General features: G+C 39.2%; 1 protein-coding gene across 1 annotated transcript in view; it reads left to right on the top strand.

The window, feature by feature from the left end:
* LOC122805622 (thioredoxin domain-containing protein 6-like) overlaps window positions 1–19,542 on the top strand; it is a 563,041-nt gene that overhangs the window by 260,090 nt on the left and 283,409 nt on the right. Inside the window, exons 8-9 of the mRNA XM_044075878.1 lie at window positions 2,920–3,002; window positions 19,498–19,542. The exon at window positions 19,498–19,542 is cut by the window's right edge and continues 48 nt beyond it. Coding sequence (XP_043931813.1) covers window positions 2,920–3,002; window positions 19,498–19,542 — 128 coding nt within the window. The remainder of the gene's footprint in view (window positions 1–2,919; window positions 3,003–19,497) is intronic.

The following is a 19,542-nucleotide window of genomic DNA, read 5'->3' as shown; positions in this document are numbered from 1 at the left end:
CAATTGGCCCTCGGGTCTTCTCTACGCATTTCTGCCCTTTCCTCTTATTCCCCAGTTTCTGAAGAAAGCCCGGCCATTGAAGAGCAAGGTAATCCTCATAGCACCATATTGGCCACGACAGATTTGGTTCCCATTCCTTTGGCCTCACCTACTAGATCAACCATGGATCCTCCATCCAATCCCGGAGTTGATCTCACACCCACAGAACCTGATTCATCCCAACCTGAACAGCCTAAAGCTAACAGCTTGGCTACTCCAATTCCCTTGATTGCCAGGCAGAATGATCTTTCTTTACCAGTACGTGATATTCTCATTGCTTCTCATAAGTCCTCCACTAGAATTACTTATCTGAGCAAGTGGAAAAGATTTACCTGTTGGCTGAAAGATAAACAAGTAGACCCCTTTTCAGCACAAGTGTCGATAATGCTAGACTATCTGGTTGACTTGTTTCAGTCAGGTCTATCAGCCTCTACCATTAGAGTTCATTTGGCTTCAATTTCTAATTTTCATGAGGGTGTCCAAGATTCCTCTCTTATGTCCCATAAATTGTGCAAGACCTTCATAAAAGGTGTGAATCATCTGAAGCCACCTTTTAGAGAACCTATTCAACCATGGGATTTATCATTTGTTCTACAAGCTCTGACAATGGCACCTTTTGAACCAGCCTCTTCTTGCGACCTCAAGTATTTGTCATGGAAAACCTTGTTTTGGTCACTATTACTTCTGCCAGATGTATTTCTGAACTTCAAGCTTTATATATCAAGAGTCCATACTTGATTTTTCATAGAGATAGAGTGTCTCTGAGAACTAATCCGTCATTTCTGCCTAAAGTGATCTCTGAAATGTCTATTAATCAAGCCATTGAATTTCCAGTTTTCTTTCCCAACCATTCAAACAAAGGAGAGTATTGCCTACATACCCTTGATATACACAGGCAAATCCATTTTTACCTAAACAGGACTAAACCCTTTCGTAAATCTGACCAGTTATTTTTGGCCTTTTCTGGACCTAGATCAGGATCGGCTGTTGCTAAGGTCATATTAGCTAGATGGTTGAAGGACTGTGTGACCTTTATTTACACACAACGTAATATCTCGTTGCCTACTACCATGAAAGCTCATTCAACAAGATTGGTGGCAACTTCTGCTGCCTTCCATGCCAGAGCTTCTTTACATGACATCTGTGCAGCTGCGACTTGGGCTACACCTCAAACCTTCATCAATCATTACAAATTGGATTTGGCTTCCAGGGGAAGAGCATCTTTCGGTTCTATGGTGCTCAGGAATGTCCTTCCATGAGAGCCTCCCAGGAATAGAGGTAGCTGGGGACTCTGTCCCATACGTAAGGAATGAACGAGGATTAACAATATCAGATAAAGAAGTTATATCTTACCATAACGTTCAATCTGTATTGTTGATCCTCGTTCAGTCATTACAACCCTCCCTCCTTCCCCCTCCTGTGGTTTCTAGTGGATCTCACCATCCAGTTCTCTTAGGTTATTTGACCAGAGGTAGCCTCTACCTTTTTTAACTTGCAAACTCAATCTGAGGTAACAGGGAGAGGGGAATTGTGGGTAAGAGTTTAACTCGAGAGTTTGAAGCTGACGCGAGCTTGGAAAATGGCCGGCTCGGTTCCGAGCTCAGAACTGATACCCATAAGTAATGACTGAACGAGGATCAACAATACAGATGGAACATTATGGTAAGACATAACTTCTTTTTCTTGTAAGTATCCTGATATTAGTTTTTGGTATTAATTTGTACCATACATAAATCAGAGCACAGTATATCTAATTAGAAAATTAATGTTATGTACTCCTAACAAGCCAGTGTTACTTATTCAAACTGGATTACCATTTAATTAATGTTGACTTTAGATTTCTGACAAAATAGGGTAATATGTTAGAGTTATTCTAAGGATCCAGTGGTTGAATTTCTGATTGTGATGACAATACCCTAAGTCCAATAAAAGTTGAAAGTTGATAGGAGGATCAGCAAGGTGAGAAGACTGAGTACATAACAGTGCAACTTTTTCCCTTGGGGGAAGTGTGGTATGAGTTAGAGTATGGGGGTGGCCCTACAGAAGCTGGAGGCCCTCCTCTGTAATGATTCTGTAAAGGTGAGGCTGTGCATGTATATATTTCTGACTCAGGAGGCAAACAGTCATTATAATATTTTCTTGTTTTTCTCTTATTCTGGTAAAATATTGATAAGAAAGCAAGCTTTTTTGAAAGTAGAGGTAAGGCTTCCATGCTTTTACCTACCGTTAATGCTCAGCTGTTAGCAGCTGACTTAACAATGGAGCTTTTAGACTAACTACATAACTTCAGAAAGAGCCCAGGAGGAATGTAAGTTGTTGTTGTCTTTCGGCTTTTCCCGGTTAGGGGTCGCCACAGTGGAACTCCGGTCTGCTAATGATTGGCAGTAGATTTTCACGAACGCCGAGGTGCCAGCTCGACGTTCAACCTTCAACGAAGGCACACCCATTTACGCATGTCTTTCGAACGCCCACCCAACCGCGGGGAGGACATGAAAACTCCACACAGAAGGCTCTCCCCGCACTCCAGCCGAGAATCAAACGGGAGAACCTCTTGCAGGAATGTAAGTATTTCTCTGAATTTGATTACGAGCTTACAAGAGATGTGACACACCTCCTCTAAGCATGTTTGCGAGAACATATATTATGCACATTAAGGGGTTTGTATAGCTGCTTCCTAATGGGGCAAATGGACTGACATTAGACTCTGGGTCATCATAATTACAAAAAGAGCTATGCCTGTGATTAGACTTAACTTAAGGCCCATTCGTTCTCACTTATTGTTCTTGCACAACTAAGTTGTGACACCTGAGACACGAATGCAAAGATTGATATTTTACTCATTTTTTCCCAGAAGGCTGACATTGTTGTTTCATATTCCAGGTCTTTCCAGCAAACCATACACAGTTGCAATCATAAAACCTGATGCCACTGCTCATGGAAAAGCAGATGAAATAATGATGAAGGTAAGTGATCCTTTTGCTGTGGCAACCCCTAACCGGGAAAAGCCGAAAGACACAACAACTTTACTACTGAATCTGGCCTACCTTCTGTGTTAGTATCTCATGAAGTGACTCAGAATAAACGGATCAAAAGCAAACTTTGTTTAATATCAGTGTCTAAATCTGGCCATTGATTTATTTCTGTCACTGACTATTCTTAACCCTAAGCTTTTCTCCTAGTATATAATGCATTAGTTTATCATTATATAAATAATTTCTGCTTTTTGATGAGAGTTTAGTGAATGAATATGACTTGGAATGGAGAAAACTGAATAATCTACTAAAACAGTGTGGAAAAAGGACTTGTTGGGAGAATCAATAAAAATAATTAGATGTTCATAAAATAAATACCTCCAGTTTTAAACATTGGCTTAAACTTAATCATTCCTCCAGACATTTTCAGTGACAATAGTATGCAAATATCAAAATCAAAATTTTCTGATCCTTTGCTGGAGAGCTTATTGACAGGATTTTATCTGGCTAAACAGTGGCTGCATTGGTCAACTGTATTGATTTTTTTTCAGTACACATTTACAGACTGAATGTTTCTAAGTAAAGATAAGGAAAGTAATCAATAAAATAATCTAGGTGTATTCATAATCTGTCAGTTTTGGCAGACTGCATTTAGATTTTCAGAAAACAAAAATTATCTCACAAGCTAGAAACCCAGCCTCTGCTTTAAGAGAGAAGTAGTGTAAGGTCCTGATGATTATGTATCAGTGGTGGTCTGAGGCTGATATAAAGTACTGGGAGGTTTGAAACAGCCATCTACTTGGAAGTGGCAGAAGTGAGCACTTGTGGTCTACTTCTGGCCAAAACTCTGAAGACTTAAAGGGGTCATAGGTGAGTTAATGACCACACAAGCTTGTCCCATAAAATAATTAGGCTTTGTAAGACTGAATTATTCTTTTATGGCTAAATACCATAAACTTCTACACAGCAGCCCCCCCCCCCCCCAATCAATATATCTTTTTACACAATCAGTCAATAAGATTTATAGCATTTCAGGTTAATACACTCCGAAAGACACAACAACACTCTAAACTTCCTATAGTTTTAGAAAGTATATTTAGCTTTCCATATAGCATTTCAGCAGCATACCTCAAGCCTCCCTCAAAGCACTCCACTACTATTCCTCAAACTCTCTATGAAGGACACAGTAACAAACTGAAAGTATTCTACATTATTCCTGAAATGTAAATCAAATATGGCATACAGTATTCCAGCATGACTCCTCAAAACTTTCATTTAAATACTCTGGTGACATATTTCAGTCTTTCTACAAAGTAACCCAGCAATATATATCAGACTTCCTCCACAATAGCAAATCAGCATATCTTAAACTTTCTGCACTGGATATTAGGAATATTCCTTACAATTAACACAAAGAACCCCAGCAACATGCTATACTTTTCCACAATAACAAACCAATATATCTCAGACCTCTCACATAGTACTCAGAAAATCATTGATGATTTTTTTGCACAGTACTTAGGAATATACTTTATAATTCATTCAGTGTACATCAACAGTAATTTTGTAGTTTTATAGCTGAAAATCTTGTACACCACTGTACAAGTGGATTATGAATTAGATGGGATAATAAAAATTTCTTAGTACACATACAACTGTTTGGTTACTTTTTGAAATATTTGGATTGTCAGAGTATCTTGCCATCTTGAGAAAAGTTTGTAATCTCTGTCAAGTATTATTAGAAAGGAATAATAAAGCACTAACAGAATAGGTACCACATTTTCATTTCCTCTTTATGGAGTATACAAATTTATGAGACAGAGTTCCAAGATAACAGTATTCCTTACTGCATGAAAGATTTTATGAAATTTACCCCTTATTAGGTAACGTCTAATGAAGGTTAGGGACAATATCTTAAGTTACCATTGTTTAATTGTTTTATATCATGAATTTTATAAGGAATATACATTTATATGTTTCTATCTGTACCAGATGAGTTTTGTTGCAATCGCAAAAGTCTAATATGGGCCTCACTAAGAATTTATGTAACAAAGGTAAGATCCTACTTTATTTGGAAGTGAAATTTCTATATTTTAGGAGGATAACTCCATATTACATTTTACTAAGAAAGAGGGATTATGGTTAAAAATGTAATTATCTCCAATTATTTCCCCAAATCTTTAGAGTATAGTACCAAATTTAAAATAGTATCAACAATTGTAATCTATGAAGGAATCACTGGAGTCTCAAAAAGCCCTACGTAAGTTTTGTTAGTATTCATACTTAAGTTGTTCATATAACACCATTAAAGATTATGTATAAAGGTGTGAATCGACCATCTGTTTTTGTATATAAAAGTTCGTGTGCATCTTTGTGCATGCAAACACTTTTTAATTAAAAAATAAATAAATAAAAGGTAATTTCGCACCCATTTATAAATGAAATGTTTTTAAAACTTGCTTCCAAACACAGAAGAGTAAAAGTACTGAGTCATGTTTACTGTGTGAATATTCGAGTCTATATGAAATCAGCGAACGTGTAAAAAAGTGAACGCTGATTTATTGACCCCATGTAAGTGAAAGCTTACAATCCCGAACACTTAGAACAGCGATTTTTTTTTTCCCAGGGAAAAAAAACGCTGTTCCAAAAAAGAAAAAAAACTAAACTTTAAAACATTACATAAAGTGTGGGGGGGGGGGGCTTCGTCCCTCACACCCCCCTACTTAAATATATTAACTCCAAGATCGCACTACAGTGACAAAAATGGCAAAATAACAAAGAAGGCCAAGTGATTTCTTTCCCAGGGAAAGAATTTACTTATATGCCATTTCTGTATTTTGCCGTTTTGTGCTTTCAAGTTCGATTAAGACGTATTTGAAATAATGCATCTTCGATCATATAATAGGGAACCAAATACTCATGGGCAGGCAGGACACACTTGCATCGCTTTGGTTTCCAGCTTTAATTATACTGGATTAGCATAGACGGGTAATTGTAAATTAGTTATGTAATTAGTTATGAAATTGTCAGATTAACAAATTAAATCTTATGCTTGGACCAAAGAGATTTCAGATACTACTGTATCTTTCTTATGTGGAGTCTTGCCAGGGATATCATGAGAAAAATAGATGCCACGAGACTCAAAATTCTGAGGTATTTCCTTGCAGTGACCAAAATCAGAGAGGAAAACCTTAGAAATAGAACTATATAAACATTTATTTTTTCCTGTGGAAAAAAGCCTCTTTGAACGGAGGTGTGAAATTGTCATCCGAGGAATATAATTCTGTGTGAGTGAGGTCAAGAATGACTTTTGAATGTTTTTTTTGGAATCCCAATTTGTGCAAGAAATTTCTTTGAAAAACACTTTCCAAAGATAAGCAAGACATCTAAATATGGAAAAATGAGGATACCCTTTACCCTGTAGCCTGCAATGAACTATAATCAGAGTTAGACACTTTGTGAACAATCTTGGTGCAGTGGATAGTCCAAAGGGTAAGACAAAGAACTAATAATGTGATCCAGGCATACAAAACCTTAAGAAATGCCTGATGTTTGAATGACTAGGGATGTGATGATAAGCATCTTTTAAGTCTAGTGTTAACAGTGACAACATTTTGAAACTGGACACTATCTCAAACAGGTTTAGGAAAGAAAGACCCAGAACTGGTCTCCAAGAATTATCTTTCTTTGGCACTAGGAATATCCTTGAATACAATCCCTTACCCACCTGGGGAGGAGGAACTGGTTTTATCACTCCTTGGGGCAGCATGTGATGAAGAACAGATGGAAACAAAAGAGTCTGATCTGCAGGATGAGGAATGACCCCACTGGAAAGGAGGAATTTTCTCCTGCTACCGTCTATAACCTTGATGAATGATTTTCAGAACCCATTTGTCTGAAACAATATGTTGTCAAAGAGAAAAATGGAGATTCAGACTTTCTGGAAGAGAAACGTGGCCAAGGTGGGAGGGGGGTCACAAGGTCACTTGAACAGTCATTCAAACTTGTTGGAGTGACATTGGTTTTGAGATGTTTGAGACTTCTTTTAGGAACCTCTTTCTTCTTACATGTCTGTTTACCTAAATTCTGTTTAAACTGTTTATTTTTTTTTTTGCCAAAACTTGATGAGGAGAAAGTAAATCTCTTGGACAATTTGGCAAAGGAAGGTTGAAAAATCTTAGAGATTCCCTAGATCAGCTTGCCCTTTTCATCTCACTTTTTAATCACCTCTGCAGCAGAGTTGCCAAACACTAAATCTCTATCCAAGGGAGAATTTAAAATCTCATTTTTAACATCATCTGGGGACTTCTGAGAATGCAACTGGTGAAAAAACACAAAACAAACTGTAGAAAGTAAATAAAAACCAGTGGACCTCGCTTAAGCGCTTTTCATCTGTTCTAGTTAACAAACTTCTTCAGATACCATACACACAAATTCAAACCTTTTAAATAGTATACTCAAGTATTCATGTGGCTGTAAAAAACAATCAAGCAGCACAATAAATAAATCAGTTACTTGGTAACCTCTAGAAAGGCTCTTAAAGCTGCATCAGCACAAAAAATAGCATCAAAAACTACACTTGTTTAAATACACTAGTAACAAGACGTATTTATATATATACACATAAAAATCTACTTATAAACAATAAAATAACCTATCTTCTCAACCTTTTAAGAGGGGGGGGCCCCCGGCTCCCGGCGGGACTGTTGACTGGGCCAGACTGCCCTCAGTGCGGCCCAACCGCAGATGTCAGTGACCCACCCGTCCCATCTTAAAACATGGACCAAGGAGTCTAACAGGTGCACGAGTTCGAGGGTGGGCAGGAGACCCCATGGCGCAATGAAAGTGAGGGCCACATGGGGGGCACACCGCCAGCCCATCTCACCCATCCCGTCGGGGAGGTGGAGTGTGAGCGCACCTGGTGGGATCTGAAGGATGGTGTGAGGACAAGTGATAGCACACATATCATTAAGTAAACATACTCGGGCTACTCGGGCTGCTCGGTCCACCGGCCACCATAAAACAAAGATAGTTTACAGAAGGGGTGGTGACCTTAAAAATTTGTTAGAAACTAAGAAAACAACTGCATCCAAACACCCAGTTATGGTAAGATGCGGAATCTGTAGATATTGTAAGTACATAGATATAGGAAAAATCTTTGAAGTCAAGGACAAAACTTATTTTTTAAAAAACAAATTTACATGCAACTCAAAGTATGTTGTCTAGTTAGCTAATTGTCAAAATTGTTTGGCTTTTACATAGGTAAAATGGAACATAAACTCCATGAACGTATTTACGAACATTTGTACGCTATAGATAGACATAAGGTTGACAATGCCCTGGCAAAGCATTCTTCACTATCAGGCGGGCGTACTTTTAAATTTAAAGTAATAGATCAGATACAAATGGATAGTAGAGGGAGACCAATATCATTAAGATTGGAAGAACTAGAGTTATATTGGCAACTGCTTTTAAATGCCCACAACTATCCAGGTATTAATGATATGTGTGCTATCAGTTGTCTTCTCAACCTTAAAAGTTTGAGAAGATAGGTTATTTTATGGTTTATAAGTAGATTTTTATGTGTATATATAAATACATGTCTTGTTGTGGTGCTGCGGTAGCGTTGTCGCCTCACAGTAAGAAGCTGTCCACTTCAATTCTCAACTAGAGCGTCTTCGGCATGGAGACATGCATGAATGGGCATACCTTCATTGAAGGTTGTGCGTCAGGGCTGGTAACTCGGCACGTAAAAATCAACTACCAATCATTAGTGGACCGGAGATCCGCTGTGGCGACCCCTAACCGGGAAAAGTCGAAAGACACAAACAAAAAATATAAATACATGTCTTGTTACTAGTGTATTTAAACAAGTGTAGTCTTTGATGCTATTTTTTGTGCTGATGCAGCTTAGTTTCTAGAGGTTACCAAGTAACTGATTTATTTATTGTGCTGCTTGATTGGTTTTACAGTCACATGAATACTTGAGTATGCTATTTAAAATGTTTGAATTTGTGTGTATGGTATCTGAAGAAGTTTGTTAACTAGAACAGATGAAAAGCACTTAATTAAATCCTTTTTCTACTGTGCGGCGAGGTCCACTGTTTTTTATTTAACGTCTGAGAATGCAGCCAAGCAAACTTCCTTAAAACAGTACCAGTGGCCTTAGCCCTGGAAGAAATATCAACAATGTCATACACATACATAAAACATTCCCCATACTTTCACAATTTTTAGAACAAACTTTAACATATGAATCTGACAATTCAAAATGCTGAAAATCAAAGTTGCAAAACTATATGCTTTGTTCCCATACTTATCAGTAAATTTCCCATCCTTATTAGAAAGAATAGGATTGAAATTAACTAAGTGCCTAACAGCAGTGGATTCAACTAAGGTTATAGCTGCTGGATTAGATTTAGGAATAGTGTGTAAAATGTAAAAGTCTGAGGAACGTTATGCATTCTGTCTGCCTCTTTAGAGACAGCTGGCTAACTATTGAAGCCAGTAAGACACACATCCTGTAAAGCAGATAGAAAAGGAGGAATTGGTGCATGTTCTAGAAAAGTCTTCTGTAATAACTCATAGTATTTTCTGAGTGACAGAAATCTCAACGTTCTCTCACTGAAAACACTGGGACATTCTAATAATAGTCTAAGAGAATGAGAAACCCCCACAAGGAGAATCAGAAATTGAGTTTTTCTCCGAGTCTGAATCAGAAATCTGTGGACAAAACCCTGAATTTGTCCATGCATCTTCCAATTCAGATTCAGAATCTTCAATCTCTTCAGGAAAAGAAGAATGCCATTTTTTTTTTTTTTTTTTTATACCAGAAACTACTTTACAAGAAGGATCAATAGCTTGAATTAAACCTTCAGCCAGTCCCAGTGAACTACTTGTATCCACAGAAATTTGAGGAAGAGTAGATACATGCTTGTTTTTCTGTTTTTTTTTTTTTTTAATAGGAAAAATGGGGCCAGCCGTGTGACTAATGGCAGCAGAAGCTTCCCCAGGGATGGGCACAACATTCTAACGGAACAGGGAACCCTTCCATGCTCCTTCTCTCTCAGGACTGATAAACGTGGCTCACCCTTGACCACAGAGGGACTCCAACAGCTGCAGAGGATGCTGTTAAATCCCAGTCTACAATGGCTGTAGGTGCTATACCAGAGGGATCTGGGGTAAATGATGAGTGGTCTGAGGTACAACGTATGGCTACAGCAGAGTCACCCACCTGTGGCTGAGGCAACTTGCTAGCCTGCTGTGGTGGAAAAGGCTGTTTGTTTTACTTTTTTCTTTTTGTAGCTGGAAGAAGGACTAATCATGGGACTTGTAGTCTGTTCCATGGCCAAAAATGGTGCTTCTTTCCTGGGGAAGACAAACAGCAAATGCCATTAAAACCACCAGTCCACAAAAGATACTTTTTTAACAGAAAAAAATACAGTAAAAAGCACTTTAAAGCACAATGACAGCCCTGCAATGGAAAAATAAACACAGTTTCTCCACAGAAAATATGTTTCAAGTCAGTTTACACTACTTTTAAACTGAGAAAAAAAAATGAGAGCTCCTTTTAAAAGTACGTTAGTCTTGAGGCAATCCATTAAATAACAACACTCCTAGCTTTAAAATAACTTTCCTCAAGAAGAAAATAATAAAACATCAACAACATTTAATAAAATGGAAGATTTTTTTCCACAAAGGGAACATATCTTCCCAGCAAAGAAAAGCACAAGCCGACCATTGATCCTCAAAAGCCTCAGAACAGGGTACTCTTCAGTGGCAGTAATACTCTAAAGGGCTTCACAACCACACTTGTCTTTTAATCATCTCAGCTTGATAGTTTGGGCATGTGAAAGGTGCCCTGATGCTTTGGAAGCTGGCTGGATGTTATATCATTGGCAGGATATAACCCATATAGCTAAGGATACTGCAGCAGGGATCAGTATGAAGAACATCTCTCTCATACTTACCACATAGTACTTCAGCAGGTTACTTCAGATGTTCCATACACTACTCATTTAATGTGCCACAAACTTTCCATTTAGGAATCCAGCAATGTGCATCAGATGGTGACTACTCACACATATCTGGTATAGCTTACTTTAAGGGTCCATCATATACTAGATGGAACATATGAAGAAGCCCAAGTAACACCCGCATAACATGTTCCAAGAATCAGGAGTCAGGAAATCGAAAAGAAGAAGAATAGCTGCTCAGATGAATGAAAGCTGGAGCACTGAAGCACCTAACTGTAGTGTTTTACAAAGGTGTGCTGAGTGGGCCAAGCATCTGCTGCAAATATTCCTGTCACAAACACATTCCTAGTGGAAATATTTGTTTAGCGTGTGTTAGTCCTTTAGAAATAAGAAAGCATTGCATTTGACCTCTTACTCTTCTGTAGGTAGAATGTGTCACTTCCCCCCTCCTTCCCTCCTTCCACATTACTGGAAGAGTAGAATCTAGGAAGTACTGTGTTTTCCATGATCATGAATAAAATGATATCTTGAGTGACTTAACTCTAGCAGGCAGTCCATATGCTGTCTGTTCTAGATCATGGTTCTAGAAGAAAGATGTTGCTGTGACACACACTGTCCACTAGGCCTAATGTAGTGGAATGTGTGACAGACTCTCTGTCTGTCTCTATCAAAGTCTAATTAGTGTCCATCAGAGGAGAGGTAGTTGTAGATGACGACATATATTTTAATTTCTTGGAGCATCATTTGGTTGTCCTGCCTCACAAGAAGGGATTCAAGCTTAATCAATACCTCTACGACTTGCAGGGCCAGCAAAGTCACTCTCAGCACCATGAGGTTTATATATTAACACCCCTTGAAGTAATCCCAGATACCCTGTATCAGATCAGTTATAAAAGTGGCTCCCCTCCCTGCCAGCAATACATCTGTCATTATGGACTGTGTTAGTGCTAACAGAATGTAAGGAAACCACATTTCCTGTTTGGGGGAAATCATCTACTCCAAAATCTGTGTCATGTATTTGACACCAGGCGCATATGCAATAGAGGATGATTACATTATACCCACTGGCAACAATCTGTCTAACTGCATTTCCATTGTATGATGGTGACTCAAAAGGTGAGTGAACACTTTTACTGCCCTTAACCCCACGTTGGTGCAACTGAGTGCATGTCAAGACCCACTTCTGAGATGCATCATTGCACATAGGAGGACAACTCCTTGATTTCTAACACCTTCTGAAGTGGAAGGAATGACATACAAGTGTTCAGATTTGCTCCTGTGAAAGAAGGGAGAAGTTGGAACAGGAGTACTTCCTGCTGTTAATAACTCCCAGAATCCAGTAACTACAGTCGTGGCAATGTCCATATAAGAGGAAAAAAAAAAACAGAGACTCCAGTTGAGGCACTGTTAATCAGTGATACAAGTACAGGAAAATCAGAACCCCCCCCCCCCATCTCCTTTAGTATCTCTGTTATCATGGTTGTTCAGCATTTTGGTAGCAAAGTAAAGGGCAAATAGCATCACTTTCTCTGGACAATGGTGCTCCCTTAAAGCAAAGACCTGAAATGAATACTTGGTTCATATGCACTAACATACTAGTAGATTATTTCATTTTCAGTAACACCATCCACAGTCTCTAGCAGCAACAATATGAGGCACTATAGAGTAACTATGACAAGCCTAGTATGCGTAAAGGGACTTAGGTTGTTGACTCACAGAATTAGTCGAGTACCCCCCCACAGCTTTCAAGGTAATAATCTGTTCCCCACCACACTATAGGCAGTAATCCCATGGCCTATTTTCCCAAGAGAGATTGAGACTGTGTTAATAACTCCTTTAGTGTGTCTTGCTGGCAAGATGAAGACAATATGGAGGGTGCTGAGCATTTTCCCCCGGACAGCATGCATAACTAGACTGTGGCAGACAGGGAAACTGGTCTCTCTATAGTCTTCATAGTTATTCCCAGAGGTGGCTAGCTTAATATGATAGTGCGGAAGTCTTTTTTGTTTTCTTGTGAGCCTGAGCAGATATAGTAAAGGGAAATAAAAGGCAGGCAGCTCTGTATGCTTCTCACAACAGATAATCTCCTAAGAAGTCTCTCTGAAAAAAACTCCACCATGAAAGGGAACACCTAGGACTGCTTGGTAAAACTCTTCGTGAAAAAAAGTTTTATTGAAACCTCTCTTTAGGCTTGTACCTCTGGCATCCTAGTTAAGACATTAGAGGCATCAGCTATGCAGTAGGCCACAAGATACCTATCTGATAAAGCTTTGTTAGTGTTCTTCCATACCTCTCAGCTGTCCAGATTTCCACAGAATGTCCACATTTTTGCCTCATATTTTTGGAAAACTCCTCTTAAAATTTGTGTTTTTCTGGTAAACTACAGAAGATTTAAATCACTAAATAATGACATACATTTGAGATTCAAACTTCATGTCCTTCAGAAAAATGCAAGCTAACACAAAACCTGTTATTCCAACAACATTCTAAGTTTATGAGCAGTATTTATGACCTGTCCCTATTTTTCGGTCCCCCCCCCCCCCCATTATTTAAGGCTTTCTCCAGATTTCTTATGCTAGGAAGTTGAGAGGTATGCTTTTCTTCTCATTTCTTCCAGGCCTGTTTTGCTGCAGATGGCTGGAACTGGAACAAGTGAGATAAGTCATTTGTGGCTACAAGGCTTATGTGGGCTTATGTGGCAGAGCAATACACTCTCTTAACAAACCTGTTGATAGCTTTGGACTTCTTATATGCAGGAAGAATGACCAAATGCTGTGGTCATGCTTGGCAGAAATAATGACGTAAAATCCAACTTTCATAATCCTGGACAATAGTGAGTACAGCTTGGAGTGACAGTATAGAGGGGAAAGTGGTCTGCTTTCTTGGAAGTAGATAAATTTGTGTCAGTTTACCTCAAAATAACAGACACTGTATCATTAATGCAGTGACTGTTTCCATGGGAATGATCAATGGCTCCTTCCTCTCCTTCTTTTTCATAGTGTACATTCAAATGCATTCCTGGGGACAAGACACGAGAGAGAGAACAGTCTGTAGAAAATTAAAAAAAAATAGAATATCAAATTAAAGGAGGGTTTACACTGGGAAAGCTATCCAGGGAGGATGATTTATGTCTTTTCCATCTAAAAAGCAGGAATCTTGATCCCCCGACTTAGAATTCACTGAAAATTTGGTGGTGAAGGTGAAGGGTTCTGTTTAACAGTAAGACAGACAATGCCTACTTCTCTCCCAGGCGTACGGGTGGGATAAGTGGGTTTCACAGTCGTGACTAGAGCAGTATGGAATTCAAATGTACCCAGTGGAAGTATACTCTGTAGTGGTTTCAGGGTGAAAGAGGACTCCACTGACAGCAGATTGAATTGTGAGGCTGTACTCTACGCAATTCTAGCCATCACTCATCTTGCACTAAAATAGTTTTAAAGTCCAGTTTAGTGACAGGGATAAATAAAGGTCAGGAATTCTCTCTGGAACACCTGTGGATACTGTCTTACCTGTTGCTTATGAGCTAGATTCAGGTCAGAGGTAAGCAAAGGGGAATGATCTGTTAATTGTAAGTTCGGACTCGAGAGAGAGAGTGATGTCCAGAGAAGACAAAGGCCCACTCTATATGCTAGTGTAAAGGCCCACTCTATGTGCTAGTGTAAAGTTCATGCCTAATATACCACTAGAAAGGGGTGGTATCTTCCTCAGTTCTTGGTCCCAAGAGTTGCTACTGGTATGACACCTATCAAATCACAAACAGAACACTGATGCCTCAGCATAGTGGGTCACCCAGGCATATGAGAAGTCATGTTCCATTGTGCCTACTGCGCATTTTGATGACTTTGATGTGGACCCAGGAGTGAACACAGACCTGGTCTCATGGTTCCTGATGTTTTTGCCTTTCACACTCCTTCATGAATTCATGTTTTGTGGCAGATTGCCAATCCTTTTCCTGGGTATTCCCCATTGCTGCTGACCATTATGTTCTGGAATACCCTCCTGCTTATCCCTGTAGCACTGACAAATTATATGGATGAATCACTGGCTTTTGTTACCTAATCAAAGGAAGCAACTCCTATGGCAGTCCCGGCTTGTAAAGTAATAAGTGCAGGCTTACCTAATAAGATCTTGGATCATTAGGCATCAAACACGGGAACTTACCATCAGTGTGCATTTGGAAAACAGCAGCTAGAAGGAAATGGAGATTTTGCACTTTGTGTACTTCTCATTCCTGCTGTGGAGACATCCTGGTATGGGTTGGCGGATGTGAGCTTTACATTCCTAAGTGTGGGATCTCAAGATTTAAAGAAATAGACATTGAGATGGCACAGGGGATTAGATCCCAAGTGTACCTGAGATTTAATTTTAAAGATTCTGATCTATGCCATTTCAGCCATTTAAACTTTGATGCAGTGTGCGTCAATAATCTAGTCTGAACTCTTCTATCCCTACCCAATAATGCACGTTAAACCTGTGGCAAAATGGCTGCTGGTCTGGTGATAAGGTAGGTTGTAAACTACATTCATATTCCTTCTTAGATTATGTGACACTACTGACTGTGATACAACAGGATCAAACAGGAAATAATTTAAACTCTCAGCGTATATGTGTACTGCCACAGTCTAGTTCTCATTTGCTTCTGAACAGTTATACTACAAAGGGCTATGGTTTACCAGTGTTTACTATCATAAATATGCATAGAATGATATCTGCTAGTCAGGATTTGTATATGTCACTACAGATGCTAGTTTGAATAAACTGGACTAAAGCAATACCAGGTAATGACACACCATAGACAGTGCAATAAAGAAGTATTACTAAACTGCTTATCTGCAAACTAGGCGTCATAGTCGAGTCCCCAAATGATGTGGACATCCTACAGAAGGGCCTCACTAAGACAGATGCCTGGTGTCAGAGGTATGGCCTCAAGCCCAATGCCAAAAAGTGCATTGCAAACTCTGTACCCATGAACTACCACATAAACAGCAGTCTACTTAACGCCGAATGTGTGATAAGAAACCTTGGGAACCAGGTGGACAGTAGTCTCTCCTTTGATAATCACATTGTCACAGTAGTCAGGAAGTCCTTTTATGTGGCACACCTCATCACAAAAGGGTTCTCATCCAGGAAAAAGAGGTCATTGTTCCCCTCTACTCGACACTCATTAGACCCAATATAGAGTACAACGCCCCTTTTGGAATGTACCTCACAAGACATCTGCGGTAGCTGGAAAGGCCACAGAAGTACCTCACAAAGAGGATTACTGGCCTCAAACAGATGCCCTATACTGACCGTCTCAAAAAACTCCAGCTTTATTCTGTAGCATATCGCCTACTCCGAGGAGATCTCTGCCTAACATATAAAGCTATGTTAAACCCAGAGCTGTTGGACATGCTACACCTAAAGAAATCCCAATCCCTCCGAGCTACACGCTCTAGGGAACTAAACCTTGTCACCACAATAAACAGGACATGCTGGAGGGATAGATTCCTGTCCCAGAGACTTCCTATACTCTGGAACAAGCTACCCATCTATGTCAAGCAATGATCCTCATTAGCACTCTTCAAGAAAAATCTTGATGAGTGAATGGGAAATAGGAAATACACCCTGAGGATCCCTTCTGTGGCTCTGCTAGACAGGGGCACAGGAAATGAACTTTCTTGGGTGGCGTAAGCCAGGGAACCTTGTTGGCTAGGCTTACTTAGGCCTTTGGGCCGATAGCCTAGTACCTACCTATGAACCTATGAACAAGCATTCACTATATGCATGCAAAATAGCTTATAGCATAACATGGTGACCTGTAGAGAGAAAGATATCAATAAAAAAAAATGGGTACAATACCCTGTAATAAGTGTTCTATATGTAAAAAATAGTTCAGAGTTTTACGTGTATTAATGGACAATCTTTTGCTGTTAGAAATAACTTTGATTGCAATACGCAAGGAGTTATATATGCCCTGAGATGTGATTGTAATAAATATTACATTGGGGAAACTAGCAGAAGTTTTAAAGTACAATTCCAAGAACTTCTTCTTCTTCTTCTTCTTCTTTCGGCTTTTTCCCGGTTAGGGGTCGCCACAGCGGATCGCCTTGTCCGCACATTGAATGGCAGTGGAGTTTTACGGTGTCGAGTTGCCAGCCCGGCGCCCAACCTTCCACAGAAGGCACACTCACACGCACACCTAGGGCCAATGTAGAGTGTCCAATCCACCTGCAGCATGTCTTTGGGATGTGGGAGGAAACCGGAGCACCCGGAGGAAACCCACGCGACCACAGGGAGGACATGCAGACTCTGCACAGAAGGCACCCCAGCCGAGGATCGAACCGGAGAACCTCTTGCTGTGAGGCGGCAATGCTAACCACTGCACCACCGTGGCCGCCCAAAGTACAATTCCAAGAACATCTGAGAGATATTAAAAATGTTAAGATGGATAGCCCTTTGGGCAGTCACTTTTTTAAATTTCATAATTCAAATTTAGAACATATCTGTGGATGTATCTTGGAAAAAGTAGAAGTCTCTTTGGGTGAAAATGTAACTTTAAATAACAAGCTCCGAAGGAAAGAGACTTGGTATATTCTGAAGTTTAACACTTTGGAACCTTTGGGGTTAAATAAAGAATGTGAATGGAAATATGTTATTTAATTAGCAGTGGGTGTGATGTGTTAATTTTATGTATATTTAAGCTATGTTTTTGAGATGCTTTTTTACTCTCTGAAGGCTGTTGAGCCGAGGCGCTAAGTGCAATAAATTTGTTTTTTACGTATTTGGGATCGCTGTTTTTGTGGTATTTTATATTTTATTAAGATATGAATAAAATACTGAATACAACTTTCCCAGTGGCTTCATCTAAGTAATTTGTAATGAACAAATATCAGCTGTCATAAAGGGTTATCCACAACTGTATTAACTTACAATTTGTCTTCACCTGCAGACAACCCCCATACCTTTTGTTGTCTTATGTGCCCAGAAGTAATTGTTAGCCTTTCTTCTTTTTAGTACCTGTTCACTGTGGACTTACTTCAGCATAGCATTTTTCTGGTAATTGGTATTTGATGCATTTTCCACTTTGTTTTTTGGGTCTTCTGTGGAAGTACCTACTTACAGAGAGGTGGATACTAGCTTTCAGATGTACTCTGTAACAATAAGGTTCACTCAGTAATAAGGCGACTAAGCTGGATCACTTGGCATAGCGTTTAGATGCAGCTCGAGATTCACACATTGTTTTGCTGGTTGTTTACCGCTGAATATGCTCTTATCCTTTTTAATGCAAAACTATTGCATTCATGTAAAAACATCATTTCTATTCCGGCTGTATATGTTTTACATGACTCATGCACAGCAAACCGATTTTAAATAAATGACTGGTGACAGATAACTTCAAAGACATTTTGTTTCAAGAGTGTGTTTGTTTTCTGCACCTCTGACCTTGTCAACAGCACAAATAGTGAAAGGTCTAGATAACATATTGATGTCTATGCTAGAAGAAAATATGTCACCTTAACTTGGTTGCATTGCAGTTCATTTCCACAGATGTCGTAGAAGTACTTTTTCAGTCTACACATCAGTGGAATGTGGATTACACTCACATAATTATCTGCCTGTTTTAGGACAGGTCTACCTCAAAGGTGTCTTATTGATAGTCTGTGTTCAGTCAGGCCTTGACGTATTCCTTTTCATTTTTGTCCTAATGGAGCTGTATGGTATCATGTTAACAGCATCTCAGATTGTGTACCATGTGTTCACAAATCACTGTTGGGAAGGTGGCCTAATGGTTAAGGTGTTTGCCTTACAAACACAAGATGCAGGGCTTGAGTCTCACAAGGGATAATTGGCTAGGCTTACAATGGCTCTCAAGGGCAGTTAGCCTAATACTAACCTATGAACCTAGTCATTCTCAAAAGGCCTGCCCATCCACAAAACCTGAAATTGTTTCTTGAAGGGATATTGTATCTGTCTACCCCATGATTTGTAGTTCTTTCTTCCTTTTTCAAGACAGTCAAACAACAAAACATAGTATATCCCTGCATCCATATATTCCAATATGTGATAGAGCTGCTTCTTGATATTGTTCCCAGTATTTGGGGTACAAAGTCTGAATATCAAAATCTGATATTCTGTATTTCAGCTGTACTTGTTTCCAATATATTTTATTCAGTTTAAATGTCATCAAGAAGTTCCCTTATACGTTATGTAATGTACTGTGCTGTTAGAGCAAAACTACCAGTGACAGACAAACATCTTTCAGAAACAGTGCATCCAAGACAGTGTACAGCCTTTTGTTCCTCCAGCTATAACACCGCACAGTAATTGCATTGGTTTTATGATGGACGGATGCATAGATGGGTATTGCCTTGTTATCATATCTTTTGAAGAAATTATTATATATTTATAGAGGCATAAAATAATTTAAATTGCAAGGCACATGTTGTACTTGTATTATCTGCCTTAGGAAACTATGGTACAATTATGAAAAGTCATATTCATTCTGTTTATTATTTTCTTCTGCTAAGATCCAGGAGGCAGGATTTGAGATCCTGGCACATGAAGAAAGAACG

This window comes from Protopterus annectens, chromosome 6.part1, assembly GCF_019279795.1.
Source record: "Protopterus annectens isolate FY-2018-M chromosome 6.part1, PAN1.0, whole genome shotgun sequence".
Lineage (NCBI taxonomy): Eukaryota > Metazoa > Chordata > Ceratodontiformes > Protopteridae > Protopterus > Protopterus annectens.
The sequence above is the reverse complement of the archived record's forward strand: the minus strand, read 5'-3'. Positions and strand labels throughout refer to the sequence as shown.